General features: G+C 41.1%; 5 protein-coding genes across 8 annotated transcripts; 2 read left to right on the forward strand and 3 right to left on the reverse strand.

Annotated features, from left to right (window-relative positions):
• Positions 1 to 6,035: 6,035 nt before the first annotated feature.
• On the reverse strand, positions 6,036 to 9,140 carry LOC6570395 (abl interactor 2). 4 transcript variants are annotated; one of them, XM_032742090.2, is made up of 7 exons: positions 8,977 to 9,108; positions 8,390 to 8,756; positions 7,651 to 8,270; positions 7,488 to 7,575; positions 7,388 to 7,399; positions 7,128 to 7,315; positions 6,036 to 7,036 (listed from the first exon to the last, which is right to left on the reverse strand). In XM_032742090.2, the coding sequence occupies exons 2-7, from the start codon at positions 8,743 to 8,745 to the stop codon at positions 6,873 to 6,875; spliced, it is 1,428 nt and encodes a 475-aa protein (XP_032597981.1). In that variant the 5' UTR covers positions 8,746 to 8,756; positions 8,977 to 9,108; the 3' UTR covers positions 6,036 to 6,872. The 4 variants fall into 4 exon arrangements, with proteins under 4 accessions (XP_032597981.1, XP_032597979.1, XP_032597983.1 ...); XM_032742088.2 differs by having other exon boundaries at positions 7,488 to 7,578; XM_032742092.1 differs by lacking the exon at positions 7,388 to 7,399 and having other exon boundaries at positions 7,488 to 7,578; positions 8,977 to 9,140.
• Positions 9,141 to 9,285: 145 nt separating this feature from the next.
• On the forward strand, positions 9,286 to 10,879 carry LOC6570396 (twinfilin). The gene is made up of 3 exons (XM_001996581.3): positions 9,286 to 9,362; positions 9,428 to 9,505; positions 9,820 to 10,879. Exons 1-3 carry the CDS (start codon positions 9,338 to 9,340, stop codon positions 10,743 to 10,745), a joined length of 1,029 nt encoding a protein of 342 aa, XP_001996617.1. The 5' UTR covers positions 9,286 to 9,337; the 3' UTR covers positions 10,746 to 10,879.
• An 80-nt stretch (positions 10,880 to 10,959) lies between these two features.
• On the reverse strand, positions 10,960 to 12,153 carry LOC6570410 (RPII140-upstream gene protein). The gene is made up of 4 exons (XM_001996582.2): positions 11,900 to 12,153; positions 11,668 to 11,833; positions 11,510 to 11,598; positions 10,960 to 11,434 (listed from the first exon to the last, which is right to left on the reverse strand). The coding sequence occupies exons 1-4, from the start codon at positions 12,076 to 12,078 to the stop codon at positions 11,074 to 11,076; spliced, it is 795 nt and encodes a 264-aa protein (XP_001996618.1). The 5' UTR covers positions 12,079 to 12,153; the 3' UTR covers positions 10,960 to 11,073.
• A 270-nt stretch (positions 12,154 to 12,423) lies between these two features.
• Positions 12,424 to 16,468, forward strand: LOC6570411 (DNA-directed RNA polymerase II subunit RPB2). Its single transcript, XM_001996583.3, has 4 exons — positions 12,424 to 12,606; positions 12,734 to 14,902; positions 14,964 to 15,898; positions 15,964 to 16,468. The coding sequence occupies exons 1-4, from the start codon at positions 12,588 to 12,590 to the stop codon at positions 16,366 to 16,368; spliced, it is 3,528 nt and encodes a 1,175-aa protein (XP_001996619.1). The 5' UTR covers positions 12,424 to 12,587; the 3' UTR covers positions 16,369 to 16,468.
• A 1,373-nt stretch (positions 16,469 to 17,841) lies between these two features.
• Positions 17,842 to 19,341, reverse strand: LOC6570397. The gene is made up of 2 exons (XM_001996584.3): positions 19,069 to 19,341; positions 17,842 to 18,377 (listed from the first exon to the last, which is right to left on the reverse strand). The coding sequence occupies exons 1-2, from the start codon at positions 19,090 to 19,092 to the stop codon at positions 17,949 to 17,951; spliced, it is 453 nt and encodes a 150-aa protein (XP_001996620.2). The 5' UTR covers positions 19,093 to 19,341; the 3' UTR covers positions 17,842 to 17,948.
• Positions 19,342 to 21,461: the final 2,120 nt, after the last annotated feature.

Below are 21,461 nucleotides of genomic sequence, written 5' to 3' on the forward strand. Positions count from 1 at the left end.
CTTTGGCGTCAAGGTTTTTCCTGTCATGTTCATGACTTGACTTAATCGATGTGGTTGTTTCTGCTGTTGTTCAGTTCTTTTGGCAGTTAAAAGTCCTGCGGGCTTGGTTTACGAGTTGGCGTGCGTCGTAAATCAAGCCGTGAACTTGAACACCTTTCATTGTACTGCATGTCTCCGTATGCAAATCAATGAAGGTTAACTTTTCAAGAGTTCGATGGCTGCTCAAAGAGTCAAACACCTGCCACAAGACGAAACTAACTGCCAAGTCATTCAGCAAAGGTCCTACTTATGAACACCTTGAATTAACACCTTTTCACGCTTAAATGAATGACCAATTTTTCTGTATTTTCCTAATTTTCCTAAGTTGTTAAAGTCCAAATTCACTCAGGGAAAGTCCTATTTATTAACACCTTGGATTAACACTTCTTCATACTTAGTGAATGCGTAATAATTTGTTCGGCCTTTTTCCGAATTTTCCAAACTATTGCAGTCTCAACTTCAACCAAGTCATTCCTACAAAGTCCTGTTTAACTAACACCTTGAATTCAGATCTTTTCATGCCTTAGTGAATGAGTAACTAATTTTTCAGTATTTCGAAATTTTCTAAGCTTAAATTCGAAATTTCACCAGAAGAGAGAACCCTGTTTCGAGGTCACAACACGCAAAACTTTAGATTAATCAGAAAGCAATATTGATAATTATATTAATTATAATAACCAGAGTAATTTCTCAATGCCAGATCTACGAGAAGATTATTTTTAAAATTAATTATGTGCACCATTAAGCTGGCCAAGTGAAATTGAATTTTAATCTCTAAGAACAAAGTTCACATCGCTAACCAAACACACATGTGTCCAGCTACCCACAGTTGGGCAGGGGTTCGCCCCTTTTTCCAATTTATATGTGCAACAAATGACCTCTTGGACGAGTAGTTAATACTTGAGCGCGAAAGCGCATAAATAATTTAATTACTTCAAGCCTACAGATTATAAATAACTCATGCGACACTTAAATTTCAAATAAACAAACACTTGCCCCTCGAATGTGTGCCCCGTGCACATGTGTAAGAAAATACAAATTACAGTTCTGACAAATTGTAGGCCTTCAGTGTCAATAAAACGAATTCATGGAGTGCTCGGACACGCCCTTTAGGTAAAGCAGGACTCCATAGTGCTCGTGAGTGGCCTCTGCACTTTCACACAGTTTAATATTAAAATCGATTTGCATCGAGCCGCTCAAACTAAGCTTATAAAATGCCACAATAATTTTTCTAATCATTTTTACCGGCTTGTTTTGCATTTTATGCTTTTTCTGTTTCTCTCTTATTTTGTGTTACTATTGTCATTTACTGAATTCGCGTAAATTGCACGTAAACACGACAACCAGGGCCAACAGTGGACAGCAATTCGTTGCCGTCCAACTAAATAACTATCTCTCTCTCTCACTCTCTCTATCCCTCTCTGTCTCGGTGTATGTCAGTGGGTCCTGTGTCTTTGACATTATTGTTTGCGCGTATTGGCGTAGTTATTGTTGTTGCTGTTGTGGCATGCTCGTTGCTACCATATTTTAGAATCCTGCATTTTGATTTCATTCCGGTCAGCAGAGTTTTCGACAAACATAACCCTGATTATTTCCACTGATAGCCACAACTCCATCCCACCCTAAGCGATGAGGTAGACGTAATTAGAGCGTGTCTGTAGTGGATTTTTCATTTTCATTACTATATATATATATATATATATATATATTATATGTAGTACATAGTGTGCCCAGTCCGATTTTTCGTCCACGTGTTGACTAAATGACTCTGCTGTTTGCATTTGTTGGGGAAAATCAGTGATTAGCTGGGGAATTCTCTTGGTAAAAAGAACATAAGCAGTTGTATTTATTTGTAAACAAGTCAGCTTATTTAATAGGGTGGATTTTTCTTCTTGGTGGCAAATAAGTATACAAAATTTATAAAAATAGATTTAATAATTTTTTTATATAATTGCTTTTAAGTTGGATTTAAATGCACTTAACAGAGCACTTAACTAATGCGAGAGCTTTTAAATAATTATCTGATTTTTGTTATATATATACTTATATATCTTTCTTGCTACATTGTATCCGAGCCACGAGCCGAGAACGGTTTAGAATTTGTATTTGAATGTATTTTATGTACATTTAAGCATTGATATAATATTTAAATCTTAGTTTGTATGTATTCTAACCAATTTGAATATAACAACCCTTAATTAATGTTTTTATATCGCACGACATCGACTTTATTTCAATTCTGCTTGACTAAAACGTCAGGAGTATGTAATTTAAAATATATGCTTAAATTTATGCTTTAAATTTATGCTTTTTAAATCTTTCGGGAAACTATAATTAAAACAGAAGAGCGTTCAATGAAAATATCTTTGTCAATAATAGAAAAGTGGGTAGCTTTATGGACATAGCACATAAAAAACTATACCAAAAATAGAAATACCTTTCGTTTGCCTAAGTTGTGTTAATTGTTAAATAAATATAGACCAAGAATATTTGTTCATTCTAAACGAATGCTGTACAAATGTAGACCAAAAATATAAATAAATATTGTAATTATCATAGCATACATTTTGGCTAAAAGCTTTGCAATAAAATTGTAGCTTGGATTTGTGGGTTCTTGTATTATTTATATACTTAAAAGATGTAGAAATATGACCTCAACTTTACATTCAGTCTTATACAAATTAGCAAACTCATTCTCAATAATTATGAGCTTGCGTTGACCATGGCTGGGGCGATTGTGATTGATGGCCAGCATTTGTGGCCAACAGTTAATTGCCAGTAATAAGTTGTTTGTGCGTCCTTTGGCTATTTATAGGATACATCAAATGAAATGTGACAGGGAGATTGTAAGAATGTTCATTAAACAAACTTTTCCAACAACTTGAAGTGTGGATTTTTCATCAGATTTTGGTGCGTTTTGCAACCTTCAAGTTTGGTCAATTACTGCCAGGCACAATTAAAAACTCCGGACACTGAGGAAAGGCATACAAAAGAGGCGTGCGTGCCGCAATCTCAAGAACTTGGCCCGGCTGAAAGTGGGCCAACTTCTCTGCATTGTTTGCAGTACGTACAAAACTTTCCATATTTTTCGCACATTTCAACAACAAAACGACTCCACTGGCCCCAATCTTGACATGAAATAATGTTATATTTTCACAGTTAAGCTAAGAAATATATCCAATGCGGCTGCAGATGACCGCGATAAGCGGCTCAGGCAACCGCCTTCAAGTAGGTCAATTATATGCGCAAACAGCTAAGCCATCAGCTTACAGAGCTACTCATAACAATAGTCCCCTCCGAATAACTTATCATCGATTATAATGTAGTAAGGAACAGCAAGAACTTTTCGCCACTCGATAACAAAAGTTTCGCAGCACGTCTGCCAAATGCCGCACTTACAAATGTAACTTGTTCACGAAACTATTCAAAAAACTCGAGTCCAACAAAAAGGACACTAACCGAGGTGTATTTTATATATATATATTTATGTATATATATATATATATATATATATATATATTATTTGACTTGGCACTCGCGATGTTAGCGAACCGTTCGCGTGGACTGACAAAACTGAACTAAACCAAAAGGCGACCGGCCCCATTTGGACTCTGTGCTGGTCAGAACGGAACGAAACGAAAATATAGGCATAGTGTGCACTGTACAGTATACACCAAGTGTTGGGTGTTCTTTTTTTGAGGGCGGTGTGTAGTCTGCCGGCTATTGTTGTTGTTGGTGTTGCTGTAGTTCTTGTTGTGTTTCGTTTTGTTGGCCGCATAGCTCAATCAATTTCTCAGTTGTTGTTATACAGTTGGCCAGGGCATTATAATTTTGTTGTGTACTTTGAAGAGGACGTCTTCAATACCTTGAAGAATATATATATACATTTATACTTGACCAGCATAACTATTCTGATCGATAAAGCCACAGCCCTCTGTCTGCATATTTTTATGCCATCTAGCCCCTTAATGGAATATGGAATATGTTCATCACATTGTTGGCACTATACTTGTAGTATATGTCAAAGCCTGTACCTGCCAGACTCTTTCGCCCTAGCTAGAAAAATATAGTATCCTGGCCAAACATGTTTTAAGGTCAGAGAACATATGGATAAGATGGAAGATTTTTAGGATATAAGAATGATTAATAAAAGTTCCGAGACTCTAATAATAATCTTGTCTACAGCTGCAATAAGAATGATTAATAAAAGTTCACTTTCACAAATGAAGTGGATTCTATGCAGGACATTAACTTATAGTTGTTCAAAACATAATAATATCTGCGAAATAAATCTACAACTCCTAACTGATCTAGTTATCCCTTGAGAAACACTAGAGTAGATTTCATATATTCAATTCATTTAGTGAAATTTAGATATCGACAGTTTGACTCTGGTCTGTAAGGGTATTTAATCTTGGGTTTGCCTCAGACTGCCTTTCTTCCCAGTGTTTGTTTTTTGCTTTTTTTCACTCCACTTGTTTTTGGAATTGTTGAAATGCTAATGCGCCATTTTGCATACATTTCTTTGACGTTGGCCAGTTCGGAGCTCTTCTGGGGTGGTATTCACAAAGTTGAGTATTTGTTGGTGTATAACACACATACCCATACAATGCCGCTAAAATATCAATAAAGAGTAAATACAAATTAAGGTCCTTGAAGGTGCTTACTTAAGTATGTAAATTACTTGTCGATCTATTAGTTGCCTACTTAATGACTTTCTTCAACGATGCTTTCTGTAAAATTAAGCAGTTATACAGCATAAGAATTTCTATTAAACTCATTTTAATATAAGCTCATTTAGATCATTTTTTGTCTATTTGTTTCCTGTAATATTATTTAGTTGTATGTTATTAATATTCGATCTAAGTCTATGAGCATTTCAAACTAAAATGGCATAATTCTTATCAGTTTTCTTTTAAGAACGAAACATAAATATTCATCCGATTGAATATCAAATACTTATCCAAATCTCTATTTATACATTTAATAAAGTTTAAATTATAAATAAATGATTTACCGAATTTACAAATCCACTAACATGGTTGAAAAATATGTATAAAGTGTTAGCTTTTTCCTTTAAACCTAAGTTCTCGAACACTTTAAAATCAAAATTTATTCTATGACTTTTGCATTGCAGCTATATGCACACCCACTGTCGAAAAATGGGTGGAAAACTATTATGCTCCACTTTTTGGGGGCTGCATCCCAACGCCTGCAATTCACCTTTATGGATATGCGAAGAAACTTATCGGAAAATCGATTTCGTATGGGAAATACAGTTATCCCTAAGATCACATCTACTTTTAAAACTCTCTTCAAAAAAGTTATTTGTAATATTTTGTATTATGTATATTTATATATATACTATACTTATGTTGCTCCAACTACATAGTTCGACCACCAATTACATTCTTATGCAAATCACTTTGTGTTTGAGTTTTTGCTGCGACACATTTGAGCCCAGTTAGCAACAAGCAACTGGCAGTTTAAATGAAAAGTAGAAGCATTTCCGCAACGTCAATCTCAGGTGACGCCACAGTACCACACTCCACTGCCATCAAACCGAATGGCTTTGATAATAAATGTTGCAAATAACAGCTGCTGCCACGTATCAACGTGAAAGCATTAATTTCCTTTTAGGATTCAATTTTCCCAAGCTCGACATTGAAATTGGAAATTGTAAATGCATTCGCATATCAAATTTTGATTGATTGATAGATTTGGGCGTTAGTTCGTTGAAAGTGTTGGCATTTGTAAATATTTTATTGGGGGCAGCCAACATCAGAGCATACGTCACTCACCCACAGTATTCAGTTGGGTGCATTGGTTGCATGCCAAGGACACGCATTTGCATATCTTCCAAACACTTTCGGGGGTACGGATTTTAATAAAATGATTAGCTTGGCGTATGTAGGCATCCGGCACGTAAAGGTCAAACCCAGTTGCGAGGCGGGCAATGCAAAATTGGCATGGTCGAAAACAATAATAACAAGGCCTTTGAAATTTCGAAATTTTATTAGCTATTTGACCATATAATGCATGTGGCTGTATATTTTATAAATGTAATTTGATTTCATTGTGGTAATTTCATGTTAACTAAATCTTTAGTATAATCGCAAATAATATCTCTGCATAATTATTTGTAAGTGTGTTGGGTAGAATGTAGTATTACAAAAAAATATTAAACGCAATACCAATTGGCCCATACTTAAGGGCTAACTGAAATTCGTATAACCTACGACACTGCGCGGGGGTTGGGTGTGTGTGTGTGTGTGGGAGTGGTGAGGTGGTGTGGCAAAATGGGTCGTTCGGTCAAAACCCAAGCGCAATGTAAACACAAAAAAGAAAGCGCCTTACAAAATTGTTATAAACACTAGCAAATATTTAAACACTTCATAACTGACTTGGGGGCCGAATTCGTCTATATCAGTATATGTACTAAATAGGTAATATTAATGTGTATTTCAATTTCTCTTGCATTTTTCGTTACTTTGGGCTATTTTCGGCTATTTAGGTTATTTAATTAGTTTATAGTTTACGTTACGTAGATCATATAAATGCTTTGACAATTGTTGCTGGAGTGTCTTGTATACTCATAGGACTGTGTGTGTGTGTACGTGTGCTTGTATGTGTGTGTTATACATATTAAAGTACATATGCATGTGTGTGTGTAGATGCAGCTTGTTGCCATTCGGTTTATGCTAGTGGAATACTTTTACGAGCGTGCACTGTGGCTGTAGTTGTATAATTATCATTAACTTCTATGCGCAAATCGTTATCGTCTTTGTCATAATGCATATTATTGTTATTGTTGTTGATTCCATTGGCAGTGCTTAGACGCATGGCTCCACATAATTGCCAGGGAACAGACCGGTTACACCATCCATAACACCCTCCCACCAGCCATCGTCATTCTTTTTCAGCACATACAAAACGGAGCTCTCCTGGAAACTGAGCTCATCATCTTTGTCGGCATAATAATCATAAATTGCGACCACTAAAAAGATATGCAAAGTAAAAATATATTAATATATTAGTAGCATAATAATTTCACTAAAAGACTTAGCATAATATTCTCTGTTCCTTACCCTTTTCGATATAGTTTTTGGGCACCCAGCCGGGCAAGTTCTGATCTTCTGGCACAATGGGCGCCAATTGAGGGCCAGTGGAAGTGCGTGGACGTCCAAAGTCTTGATGCTCATCCTCCGGCGGCGGCGGTGGTGGCAATGGAGGCGATTGCGAACCAGGACGTGCAAAGTTCAAACTGAAATGATTTCTATGCAAACCAAAGAAAGAGTTAACAAAAAAAAGGGTCATCAACGAATGACAGTAGAAGCATGCAAATTACCTATTCGGATTCCTGTGCGCAAGCAGATTAAAAGTACGATATACAGATATGGTTAAATACAGGCACATAATGAGGAGACGCGTAGTTCAAATATGCTTACCTGTTGATGTTGCGGCCAAGCGTGTGCATTCCAATGTGGCTCTGTTCGGTCATCTCATGCTGCGATACGGTCAGCGGCGAAGGAGGTGCTGCTAAAGTTGAGCAAAAGTAAATTCATTATTTGTTGTTGCCAAGCTCAATCGAATGGAAAACGCTTAACTTACGTGGCATGCTGCTCCTGTCATCGTAAGTCGTTGGCGGCGGTGGCGGCAGCGATTGCATCATGCCCGCCGACGGTAGATTCACATGCGTCGCAATTTGCTGGCTAGGCGGCATGGGAAGCGCACTGTAGCCGGCGGCACGCTCATTGCCCGCTGCACCGCCGCCCGTGGTATTGGTGGTGGTGGACGAGGCCGTCGACATACGCTTGGGATGCCCAATGGGATAGTTGGGCGCATAGTGCGACGGCACCTGGGGCGGATTAACCACCGGTGGTGTACGATACTCTCGCGAACTCTTGCCTAGCGTGCCCGTATTGCTTACCGATTTGCCCAAGGTGCCCGTGTTACCCGCACGCGACATTTGCGGCGGCGTTGGTGGCTTTGTGGTGGGCGGAGGGCCCACCGATGACGGCACAAGCGATTGCACCGATCCATGACTCGAGCCGCGATGCTTCTGGCGCACAACGTGCTGGGCCGACGAGTTGATGCCATGGCCAATCTCGTCCAGTATGGAATAGTCGATGGGCTTGCGCACATACTTGATGGGCTTCTCCGGATTGATGGGCGCCACAATCTTGAACTGGCGTGAGCTCACTTTATTCGCTGTCAGGACGCCAATCTCGCTGTAGATTTGAAATGCATAGAATAATTCAAATTCGTATTCTTTGAAATGCTTTTATAATGATTAATAAGCCTGAGAACATCCGATCAAGTAAAGTTGCCAAGCTACTGGTTAACTTACCGCCTGGCCACTTTCTCCTTGTGTATGTGGACCGTCTGAGCAATGTGATTCATTTGGGACTCCATCTCGCTGAGCTGCTGCGCCTGCAAATCCAACAGTTGCATATAGCTGTAGGCCAAGGTGTTGATCTGATACGCTACACTGGCCAGGGATTGGGTTGTGTAGTTCTTGGTGGCCTCGAGGGCGGCCTTCTTGTTCTCGGCACGATAGTAGGTGTCCTCGCAGTAGTCGGCGACACGCTCCAGATTCGTGTAGCTGTCGCGCAGACTCTGGCGGCCATCGGGGATTTCGGTGCGTATCAATGATGCTAGTTCGTCCATTATGTTGTCACTGGCCATGGGGGCTTCGGTTAACATGGGTATGGATGCTGCAACGAATGCACACAAATAACAAATTTTAATTCAACGCTTTCCACACTATGTACACATCATTAGCTACAACAACAACAACAATAAAAAGCGGAAGTAAACATTTGCAGCAGGGCGGGGACAAACGCTGACGTCGACGTCGACAGCGGCAGAGATAGCGCTCATTAGTAATTGGACCGTAGCAGCGCTTATGCGCTTTGCACGCCAGCTTTCACTCACTTGATTTACTACACAATTGCACTAAAAAAAAATACGTTGGTTTCTTTTCTTTCTTTTTTGGTTGGACTGTGTCGCTTTAAGTGCAATAAAATGAAATTTTTGTTTTACATTTTACAGACGTGAAAAGAACGTAGAGCAAGTCACAGTGCTGTAAAACACGCTATGAGCTCGTGCACAGTCTGGTCACATTACAAATTAGAGTGCTGCCAGACGGCAAATAGTTTACTTGCAAAAGGTAAACAGAGCAGCAGTGTTGCCACCTCAAAATAGAAAGCACTGGCAGCACCGCTTCTTCTTTTGTGAGTAATAGTTTTTTTTCTCCGATTAGAATTTAGAATAAAGCACCAGCTTTCAGTTAACAATGTCGCACCAAACGGGCATCAAAGGTAAGCGTGGAGCTGCATAATTCTAAGATATTAAGAGATTAAATAAAATATTTATTATTTTGCAGCCAACGAGCAACTAGCGAAAGTGTTTGGCAAGGCCAAGAATGGTAAAATACGAGTGATAAAAGTGTCCATTGAAAACGGTGAGTGGAATTAACACACACACACACTCACACGCATGCGTCTACAAATACAGTGGAGCTTCGCTACAGTGCACACACAGAGTATTTCGTTCACATTCCGATTTGATTTCTTGTATTCAGTTTTTTTGTGATTACTGGACTTGCAAGAATCATCTGAGTTATTAAATGTCTATATAATATAGTGATTTTCGATATCTGAGTCAGTCTTCACTATAGGCAAGTTCGACTGTATATACACATAGATACACACATACAGCGACAACTTCCGTTGCTTTCGTTTACTGATGTTTTTTATTTTTTGTTCCGCCGCGCAGAGCAGCTCAGCTGCAGCGCCACAGCTGATGTAAAGAAGGACTGGGAACGGGACTATGATAAGCTGCTGTCGCCGCTGCTGGATGAGAATGTTCCCTGCTATTTGCTGTATCGTCTGGATGCAAAGATGCCCTTGGGCTATGGCTGGCTGCTGATCAGCTGGATACCAGATACGGCGAGCATACGACAGAAAATGGTTTACGCTTCGACGAAGGCAACATTGAAGACCGAATTCGGATCGGCGTACATTGCCGAGGAGCTGCATGCCACAACTCTGGAGGAATCCACGCTGGAAGGCTATAAGAAGCATAAGCGAGAATTTGCTGCACCGGCACCGCTCACCACCCGCGAGGAAGAGCTGAAGGAGACGGTTGTGTGCACCGACATCTCCACGGAGACGCGTCACCAGGCACTGGGCGGCATCTCGTGTCCACTGACAGATGCCACGATTGCTGCTGTGCAGGATATGGTGCGTGGCAGCTATGATTATTTGCAGTTCCGTATTAGCCTGGAGGAGGAGCGCATCCATGTCTCCCATGCTGGCAATGTGGACTTGCAGGATTTGCGGCGACAGGTGCCCGAGGATCATGCACGCTATCATCTGTATATTTTCAAGCACACGCACGAAGGCGACTATCTGGAGTCCTTTGTCTTTATCTACTCCATGCCGGGCTACTCATGCTCGGTACGCGAACGAATGATGTACTCCAGCTGCAAGGCGCCGTTCATTGAACAGCTCGCGGAGCTGGGTATCAATGTGGACAAGAAGCTGGAAATCGATGCGGGCGATGAGCTCACGGAAGCGTACTTGCAGGACGAACTGCATCCCAAGAAGATATTACATCGGCCAGCTTTTGCCAAACCGAAAGGACCACCGAATCGGGGCGCCAAGCGTCTCACGCGTCCCTCCCACGAAGACGAAGTCTAAAAAGAAACCCAACGAGATTCACATTTCTCCGACTTTATCATTTCTTGGTTTCCTAGCAAAGGCATTTAATTTATTCGCATTTGATTTATTTGTGTTCCACTTTCAATTTTTATATACTTTCAAATGTATATCTGAGTCATATCCTTATCCTTATCCTGTATCTTTAGTTGCACTAGGCATCCAACTGAATCAAAGCATAGCAGTGGCCACCAACTTGGGCTTCCTTAATTGTATTTGTCTCTAAAACATACTTTAAAAGGACATTATTGCAATTTATTATTTAAATATAAATAAAAAACACGATCTAAATAAACATTTAAGTAGCGATTCACTTGACCGAGTCCAATGTTACAGCCTTGTCGCCAACGCGACTATCGTGCGCCGTAAACAATTCGGGAGCATCCTTTTGTGCCTGATTCTTGAACGCCTGCTGAATGTTATCGTCTCGCTGCAGTCGCCATTTGTACTGCCAATAGCGCACCTCCTCCATTGAAGTGCCCGACGCCTTCATCAGCAGCAGAGACGCCACACCAGCCACCCCGCCCAGAAATCCACCGATGATGCCTCCTGCCGCCATACCCCGCAGACCCAAATTGAATTTGTAAACAGCGCCAGTCAGCGAACCAGCTGCGAGGTACTCGTAAATGGACGACTTGTCCCGGTAAACAGATATGCAGGTGATGATGCCACTGCCGGTAGAAGAACAGAGAGGGAACAGAGTTAGCAGCTGTGCATTGCACACACTATGAGGAATGCACACTTACAAGTAGGAGGTGGTAAACAGACCCACACGCCAGCCCCATTTGAAGCCGCCCTTGGCGAAATTCACCGTAAACTGATCCTGAAGCTTTTTCTGCAAAGCGAAATAATAAAGATTAATAGTAAGGACTGATTGGTCTATAGGGAATATCCCAAAACGCACCTTGGCATCAAAGTGTGATTTGAAGGCCGTTGCCTGATTGCTCTCCATGAAATTCATGTAGCTAACTCGCGATTGTGTAACACCTCCATAGATGGCGCCGACCAGGAAGCCGAGGAAGCCCGCCTGGTATATGGAGTTCAGCTCTGAGGATATGCTGCCAAATTCACTAGTTATACATATTGGACACTTTGTTAGTTTTGGTAATTCCGTTTGCGTTTGATGAGCAACTTACTCCACGGTGAACATTTGCTTTAGTCGCTCTGCGCCGGTTTCTTCGGGTCTCTTTTCGGCTAGGAAAGATTTGTAGGTTTTGCTTTCCTTGTCGACAACATCGTCGGCGCTGCGGTCAATGCCAATGCCCGGCAGAATGCCGGTAATCAAGAACCGACCACCTTTTGTAAAGAAACTCATGTGCAATCCAGCGTTGAATAACAATAAAAACGAAAAAGGAAAAACATGCGAGGTGAGAAACAGCTGTTAATAACTGCTAGAGATGTACACGTAATATCGATGCAATGCAAAACAAACACCCGATTAACTTGAAAGAGTGGTTGTCTTCTCAAAATTTAAATAAATTAAATGCATCATTAAATTTATTTACTTAATTATTTAAAAAGTTTACGTTTTTCTTCCTAATTCCAATATATTCTTCCATATGAGGAGCACACATTCTCGTGTGATTTTTGTTGTGCTATCGTTATAAGATAAATTTGCACCTTCTGCAACACTAAGAAAATATCGATAAGTTTATTTCACATCGCAATTCCCAACATAAAAAAAACGCCGCTGCTTGCGGTGTTTGCAGAATATTTTTCAGTTGCAATTTCATCAATTTATTCTACATTTAAAAGAGTGTAAAAACATTAAATTATCAATTTTTGTACGTGCACAAAGTGCACCAAAACTATTTGGTTAATATTATGTACGAAAATGAAGAAGGTAAGAAAAAATCCAAACAAAAATTGCAACGCACGCCGCTTGCAAAAAGAAAAGAAAAAAATGATCATGGCGACTGAAGCGCTAAGCATAATAATCGAATAGTTGTGAATAATAAATGCACTTGCAGAGAATTTCGAGGAGGAGAATGTGGAAGAAATCTCGCACGAGCTGTGGCAGGAGGCCTGCTGGATTGTGATCAACGCGTACTTTGATGAGAAGGGTTTGGTGCGTCAGCAGCTGGACAGCTTCGATGAGTTCATACAGATGTCCGTGCAGCGGATTGTGGAGGATTCGCCGGCCATTGAGCTGCAGGCGGAGGCACAGCACACATCCGGCGAGGTGGAGACGCCGCCACGTTTCTCGCTCAAATTTGAACAGATCTACCTGTCCAAGCCGACGCATTGGGAGAAGGATGGTTCGCCCAGTCCCATGATGCCGAATGAGGCCCGTTTGCGTAATCTGACTTACTCGGCTCCACTGTATGTAGATATCACAAAGACAAAGAACGTGGAGGGTCTGGATCCCGTTGAGACGCAGCATCAGAAAACGTTTATTGGAAAAATTCCGATTATGTTGAGATCAACATATTGCCTGCTCTCCCAGCTAACTGATCGTGATTTGACTGAGCTGAACGAGTGTCCACTCGATCCCGGTGGCTATTTCATCATCAACGGTTCGGAGAAAGTGCTCATTGCACAGGAGAAAATGGCCACGAATACTGTTTACGTGTTCAGCATGAAAGATGGCAAGTATGCGTTCAAAACTGAAATACGCTCCTGTCTGGAGCACAGCTCACGTCCCACCTCAACGCTCTGGGTGAACATGATGGCGCGTGGCTCGCAGAACATTAAAAAGTCTGCAATTGGCCAGCGCATCATAGCAATTTTGCCGTATATCAAACAGGAAATACCCATTATGATTGTGTTTCGTGCGTTGGGCTTTGTGGCCGATCGTGATATCTTGGAGCACATCATCTACGACTTTGACGATCCGGAAATGATGGAGATGGTGAAACCCTCACTGGACGAGGCGTTCGTTGTGCAGGAGCAGAATGTCGCCCTCAATTTCATTGGAGCACGCGGCGCAAGACCCGGTGTCACCAAGGATAAGCGTATCAAGTATGCCAAGGAAATTCTGCAAAAGGAAATGTTGCCACATGTGGGCGTCTCCGATTTCTGTGAGACAAAGAAGGCATATTTCTTGGGGTACATGGTACATCGATTGCTGCTCGCATCGCTCGGTCGTCGCGAGCTCGACGATCGTGATCATTATGGCAACAAGCGTCTGGATTTGGCTGGTCCACTGTTGGCCTTCCTGTTCCGCGGCCTCTTCAAGAACCTCATGAAAGAGGTGCGCATGTACACGCAGAAGTTCATTGATCGTGGCAAGGATTTCAATCTGGAGCTGGCCATCAAGACAAACATTATAACGGATGGACTGCGCTACTCGCTGGCCACCGGCAATTGGGGGGATCAGAAGAAGGCGCATCAGGCGCGTGCCGGCGTCTCGCAGGTGTTGAATCGTCTCACCTTTGCCTCCACCTTGTCCCATTTGCGTCGCGTCAACTCGCCAATTGGACGCGATGGCAAGCTGGCCAAGCCCCGCCAGCTGCACAACACACTCTGGGGCATGTTGTGCCCGGCCGAGACACCGGAGGGCGCTGCTGTTGGTCTAGTCAAGAATCTGGCACTTATGGCCTATATTTCGGTGGGTTCGCAGCCATCGCCAATTCTGGAGTTCTTGGAGGAGTGGTCCATGGAGAATCTGGAGGAAATTGCGCCCTCGGCCATTGCAGATGCAACGAAAATCTTTGTGAATGGCTGTTGGGTGGGCATACATCGGGATCCCGAGCAGCTGATGGCCACGCTGCGCAAGCTGCGTCGCCAGATGGACATCATTGTCTCGGAGGTCTCAATGATTCGCGATATTCGCGACCGCGAGATCCGTATCTATACGGATGCGGGCCGCATCTGTCGGCCGCTGCTCATCGTGGAGAATGGTACGCTGCTGTTGAAGAAGACGCATGTGGAAATGTTGAAGGAACGCGACTACAACAACTACAGTTGGCAGGTGCTGGTTGCGTCTGGTGTCGTTGAGTATATCGACACCCTCGAGGAGGAGACTGTCATGATTGCCATGTCACCGTACGATCTCAAGCAGGACAAGGACTATGCATATTGTACCACGTACACGCACTGTGAGATTCATCCGGCCATGATATTGGGTGTCTGTGCCTCCATCATACCCTTTCCAGATCACAATCAGAGTCCACGTAACACATATCAAAGTGCTATGGGTAAGTTTGGGATTCGTTCCAAAATTCAGTCAACTAACCTGCCTTCTGTTCTATTTCTCAGGCAAGCAAGCTATGGGCGTCTATATAACCAATTTCCATGTGCGCATGGACACACTTGCTCACGTGCTGTACTATCCAATGAAGCCGCTGGTCACCACACGTTCTATGGAGTATTTGCGGTTCCGAGAGCTGCCCGCCGGCATTAATTCGATTGTGGCAATTTTGTGCTATACTGGCTACAATCAGGAGGATTCTGTCATTCTCAATGCGTCGGCTGTGGAGCGTGGTTTCTTCCGATCGGTGTTCTACCGTTCGTACAAGGATTCGGAGAATAAGCGTGTCGGTGATCAGGAGGAGAACTTTGAGAAACCACATCGAGGCACCTGCCAAGGCATGAGGAATGCTCATTACGACAAACTGGACGACGATGGCATCATTGCGCCGGGCATACGTGTTTCTGGCGATGATGTCGTCATTGGCAAGACAATTACGCTGCCTGAGAACGATGATGAGCTGGACAGCAATACGAAGCGATTCGCCAAGCGAGATGCGTCCACATTTTTGCGCAACTCTGAAACGGGCATTGTGGACCAAGTGATGTTGACACTGAACAGCGAGGGCTACAAGTTCTGCAAGATTCGTGTGCGCTCCGTGCGCATACCACAGATTGGCGATAAGTTTGCCTCGCGTCATGGACAGAAAGGCACGTGCGGCATTCAGTATCGCCAGGAGGATATGGCGTTCACATGCGAAGGCCTGGCGCCCGATATCATCATTAATCCCCATGCTATTCCATCGCGTATGACAATTGGTCATTTGATCGAATGCCTGCAGGGCAAATTGGGTTCCAACAAGGGCGAAATTGGTGATGCCACGCCCTTCAACGATGCAGTGAATGTCCAGAAGATATCCACGTTCCTGCAGGAGTACGGCTATCATCTGCGTGGCAATGAAGTCATGTACAATGGTCACACCGGTCGCAAAATCAATGCCCAGGTGAGTCAAACGGTAATACTTGCTTTGAGTACCCAGTTTAATCTGTTTTGTTTATGTTTGGAAAGGTGTTCCTGGGTCCCACCTATTATCAGCGTCTCAAGCACATGGTCGACGACAAAATCCATTCGCGTGCCCGCGGTCCCGTACAGATTCTTGTGCGCCAGCCCATGGAGGGCAGAGCGCGTGACGGCGGCCTGCGTTTCGGTGAGATGGAGCGCGATTGTCAAATCTCGCACGGCGCCGCACAATTCCTGCGCGAACGTCTGTTTGAGGTCTCCGATCCGTATCGCGTGCATATTTGCAACTTCTGCGGCCTGATTGCCATTGCGAATCTGCGGAACAACACGTTCGAGTGCAAGGGCTGCAAGAACAAGACGCAAATCTCACAGGTGCGCCTGCCGTATGCGGCCAAGCTGCTCTTCCAGGAGCTCATGTCCATGAACATTGCACCGCGTTTGATGGTCAACTAAGCATGCACTAACTTTTATCGTATATTCTAAGTATAATTTTTGAGCTGACTGTGCTCCCAACTAGCGATTAATTAAATTTTTCATAATTGTGACAACTCAATTGTTATGTTCGACCGTATTTACTCAAAGTAATTTGTTTTCTTAGTCCATCTCGCAAGTGGAGCAAGTGCGCGTACTGCATTGTTTAGTTGGAGACGTGCTTTGAACCCCCAAAAAATAGTTTGGCGAAAGTTTGCATTGAGAGTTCATGTTTCGAACGGGTTTGAAATTCTATTTCAATTGAGTCTTTTGGGCAACTAACTGAATTTGTAACGCGTTGAGGAAAACATTTTTTGACGGCATCAACTATAATGATTCTGCAAATAATATAACTATATACAATTTGCATGTAATCAATGAGCTTTATATTTATACACTTGCCGAGGCTAATATGAAAGACTATAATAGACTGTGCAAGTGTTTTTGTAAAAGAAATTGTCTACGAGCTCGTAGATGGCCAGCAACATTTGTGTTCCATTCCATTTGAGGAGACTTTCAATTTTAAAGTGGTTTTAATTTGTCTATATTTAAATGAAGTTGTTGTAGCTAAACCTTTTTAGCTTTGAAATGTATCTTATCCAAACTACTACAAGCTACGATTTATGTTGATTTATCTTACTTATCATCATTAGTTTACTTTATCAAATGATAAATATGGCTTAAAAATGTTGTTCCTGTTTGAAAACCTTTTTTTATACAACTAAAACTAATTAATCAATCTGTTGGAAAATTTAGGCGTGTGATGAAAAAAAAACCTTGGTTGAATATAATCATGATATTATAATAACTATTCGACTTCCATTTGACTTTTAGCTTCACAAAAAAGTAACTATTCAATTTCCATTTGAGTTTTAGCTACACACAGCAAAAAACAATGTGATTACCATTTGAGTTTCAAAATTACTGCTCAATTTCCACTTGAGTTTTAGCTTCACAAAATGATAACTATTGGATTTCCATTGAAATTTTAGCTTCACATACATAATGTATGTTAACTTGTTTGGCGAGTGTATTTACGCAGCGGCTTGGAGATAGCTTTCCATTCATGTTTTATGCTTTTGCTGTTTTTTTTTTCAATATTTTTTTTGCTTTCTATCATTTTTGACGTAATGTTTTGGCCCGCGGTTTGTGACGCCCAATGACAAAAGGGATTACTTCTTTGTTGTGATGCTGGAGCTTTGTGTTGGCTTTAGTTGGAGCCACCAATTGACTGACAGTTATTAATTGCCGCTTGACGTGAACGCGGTGTGTTGGTGCGAGGGGGGAGCAGTGGCAGTTGCTTGAAGGGGGGAGGGGTGCGTTGACGCCCCATAATTCAGCGACAACAGGCGGCTGTCTTTTGTTATGAATAATTGAAATGTATACATGTAAATCGTCGACAAAAGCAACTCGCTGATAAGAGCCACAAAAGAAATAAAAATAAATATGTGGACTTAAACAACGTCTGAGGTATTTATTTATAGCGGCTTAAGCATAACATACAAACTAAAAATCTGGAGTGCATCGTGTATGCAACATTAGCTACCAGCTAGATCCATCTTTCACATTTTCTTCGCGTCATTGCGGAACACGCTGATGGCAAAGAACTCCGGCAGTCGATAGACCTTCAAACGCTCATGACTAAATTGCCCGTTGGCTCGCGCCTTCACAAAGAAGATGTCCTTCATGCTCAGCTCCTTGCGTTTGGGCTTCTCGACGAGGTGCTGCTTCTTAGGATGATAGCCATCCAACTTGTTCTGCAGCAACTTCACAAAGATAATGTCCCGCTCCCCATCACCATTGGCTGTGCGCGCCTGGTAAAAAATCTCACGAGGCTCGGGATATATTAGCAACGGCTCAATGGGCAGCACCTCACTCGGTGAACTTGGATAGTCGACGAGATTATCTTCAAAATATGGCACAGGAGCAGCCAGTGTGCAGCGAAAGTTGAAATTGCAACAGATGCAGATGAGCAGTGCTGGAGAAAGGAGCTGCAATTAGAATTAAAAGTTAACGAGATATGTATATTTTCAACTTTGTTTAAAATATAATGGGCATCAAAATAATTCGTAAATTTTCGCATTTAATATTCATTTAAATTGCATGAAGAAATTGAATTTAATTCAAATTTAATGCATTTTGGAAGTTAAAATCCATTTCAAAATCTGCCTTTCAAGAACTGATTAAAATTTCTGGAATATAAAGGTTTTGAATTTAGAATTAAAAGTCATAGAATAAGCATTTAGAGATATATCACAATAAATAATCTTTTAAACTCAGACATTTAAGAATTGATTAGATTAAGAGATCTGTTTTAAACTCAAAGTACCAAAAACAAAAAGGCATTTCAAAAATTTGGCTGTGAAGAACTTATTAATATTAGTTGAAGCACACATTAGATTTTGATGGTAAATAACATGGAACTAATTTTAATTATTTAAAATCACCATCAAATTTTGATGATAAATAACATGGAGTCTATGTACGAAAAATGGATTATGTATTAAGCGTTCAAGGCTGTCAAAAAATTATAGGAAACAACTTAAAAATCGCATTGATCTCACAAGTAACTCGTTAGCTTTAGATCTGTTATCTGAACAAGGTAAGCTTATAAATGTTTTGTACAATTTATTATTGTTTTTGCACTTTTGTAAATGTTGTTGAATGCCGTTTTGTAATTACCGTTTGGAATTTGTATTGCGGCATTTTGGCTGATAAAAACACTGCACGCTTAACAAGCTTAGCTCAAAATTGGATTCAATAATTTAAGCCGCTTTGGACGCTGCGCCAAAAATACAACAGCCCAATCATCAACCGAACACTGTCAACTGTCGACTGTCAACTGTCGATTGTCGACTGTCGGTGACTGACACGATCAAGATTGTACGTGCTGGAGTTGGAGGTGGGCGGGCAGTCAGGCAGCTAGGCAGGCGGACAGACAGTAGCGGGTTCGACTACCAAGCGCGTCGCGCAAATGTTAAGCGAAGACTGACGCGCGGCAAGGCCAGTTTACTTCATTTACCAAGTCCGAGTTTGAGCCGGAGACGTAGACTGAGACGTAAACTGAGACTGAGACGTCGACGTTTGCGCAGGCGTCGGCGGCGCTTGAGCATTTTGTAAATTGAAGGTAAATCATAAAAATTAGTCAAGTAAATGATAAATATATTAATGCGCTTGAGGTATTAGGGGTTGCCGGCATCATCAAATATCATAATAATATTGTGTTTATTTACTATTAATATTAAGTGATCACTAGGTCGTTGCTGGTCAGTCGGGTGTCGGCGGGTTCAATGCTGTCGAGAATTTATCAATAAGCTACGCTGCGCTTTATTTGTTCTTCTGCTTCTAAGCTGGCCAAATCAGCAGCTGCTTTAGCCGCTTACATTTATAAATATGTTCGAACCAGCAGCAGACAAGCTTGATAATTTTATGCTTTTACGCGCAATGATGTCAAATTTATTATTATTATTGCTCGACAGCAAAAAACTATGAAAAACAAACGTAGAAATGTTTAATTAGCAAATATTTACGGTACGTTCAACAAAGATTGGTTGGCTCTCTTATGTCCATTGTCTTTGCCCAGTAGATTATGATAACATTTCAATGTCTTGTGTTATTTGCCAATAAAATGGCTTCTGCGAATGACACTGATGAGTCTGTCAGATTGCAATTGAACATTGCTTACTGAACCTGAACAAAGCAAAAGCGTTTGCCAAATGACCAAACGGTCTTGCTGGAGAATTTATGAATATAAATGATGTGCGAGTTCTTTAAAAAGAATCTTTATTTGCTTAATGTGCGATAAGTAGCATATAATTGATCATTATTGTAAATGTATGTATGAATACCATTATTGTGGTGAGGTGCCAACTGTTGTTTTTATTATTATATCTGCTACTTCAATAAGTCAAAACTTTACTGGTTTATGAATAAATATAGAATACAAATATTCATAAAACAGTCAATGCCATGTTTACACTGCAAATGACAGCTTAATATTAAATATGTCAGCTTAAAAAAGCCCCTAAAGCAAGCCCGAAAAATTTCAAATATAAATAGTAAAAAAAGTAATACTACTAAGACAAATAAAAGTTTGTCTAAAAATAAGTATGCTTATACTTCAAATTTACTAAGCAAAAATTTTAAAAGTTTGTCTAGAAATATGCCTGTTTGCACTTCATACTTAATTAAGAAGTTCTTGAATAACATATATTTCGAGTTAACGCTTGACGAAAGTTTTATCCTAGTTTTATTACTATTAAAGAAGTTATTTTTTTATCATATCACCAATTTCCGTTGTCCTTATGAGATTCTGCTTCAATCTAGAAGCATGATCTCGACTATACTAAGTATAAGCTACTCTAGATTCTATTAACTCATAAATTGTTTCTTGTGACCCTAAACTCAAAGGTTTAATTGGCTCGCATCAGTCAAGCAGCTCGTTGTTGAAATGTAAATAAATACGGCTTGAAATTGTTTAATTAATCATACGCACTATGGGTTACGCACTGTAAATTGTTGTAAACTACTTTCCAGTAGCAAAGTAAAAGATACAAAAAATAAATAAAACTTGTTTTTACAGAATTATAGACACTATCTAATGATGTTTTGAAAACCCATTCATCAGCAAGCCAGCGAGACGTGGGCCAAAGTAAAGAAAGAAAAAACTCAAATCAAAATAAACCCAAGTAATTGAAGTAGCCAGACCAAAAAGCAAACACAACACGTTGAGGGGCACTCGATGACCAAGGCCACAAGCGAAATTTAATCGCTTTAAATGTGAAATTATTTGCAAGCAAGCAAACATCAACTTCAATTCGAAGCACATCACATAATCAACACAAAAAGTAGTTATCGCGCTTGATTTCAATTCATTTCCCGTGCGTCGAGTACAAAATCGTGAGTTTTTAATTGCAACGCATCCCTCTTTCCCTCTCAGCTGTTTTGCTTACGGCTTAGCTGTGAGGGCTCTTTACAACTAGTACACAGATGTGAACAACAATGGGACAACATTTTGTGATTTGTGCTTTCGTTTCGAGTTCGCTTTCGTTCTACTCGCCCAGAAGCACACACTC

This window comes from Drosophila grimshawi, unplaced genomic scaffold (assembly GCF_018153295.1).
Source record: "Drosophila grimshawi isolate 15287-2541.00 unplaced genomic scaffold, ASM1815329v1 contig_311, whole genome shotgun sequence".
Taxonomy (NCBI): domain Eukaryota; kingdom Metazoa; phylum Arthropoda; class Insecta; order Diptera; family Drosophilidae; genus Drosophila; species Drosophila grimshawi.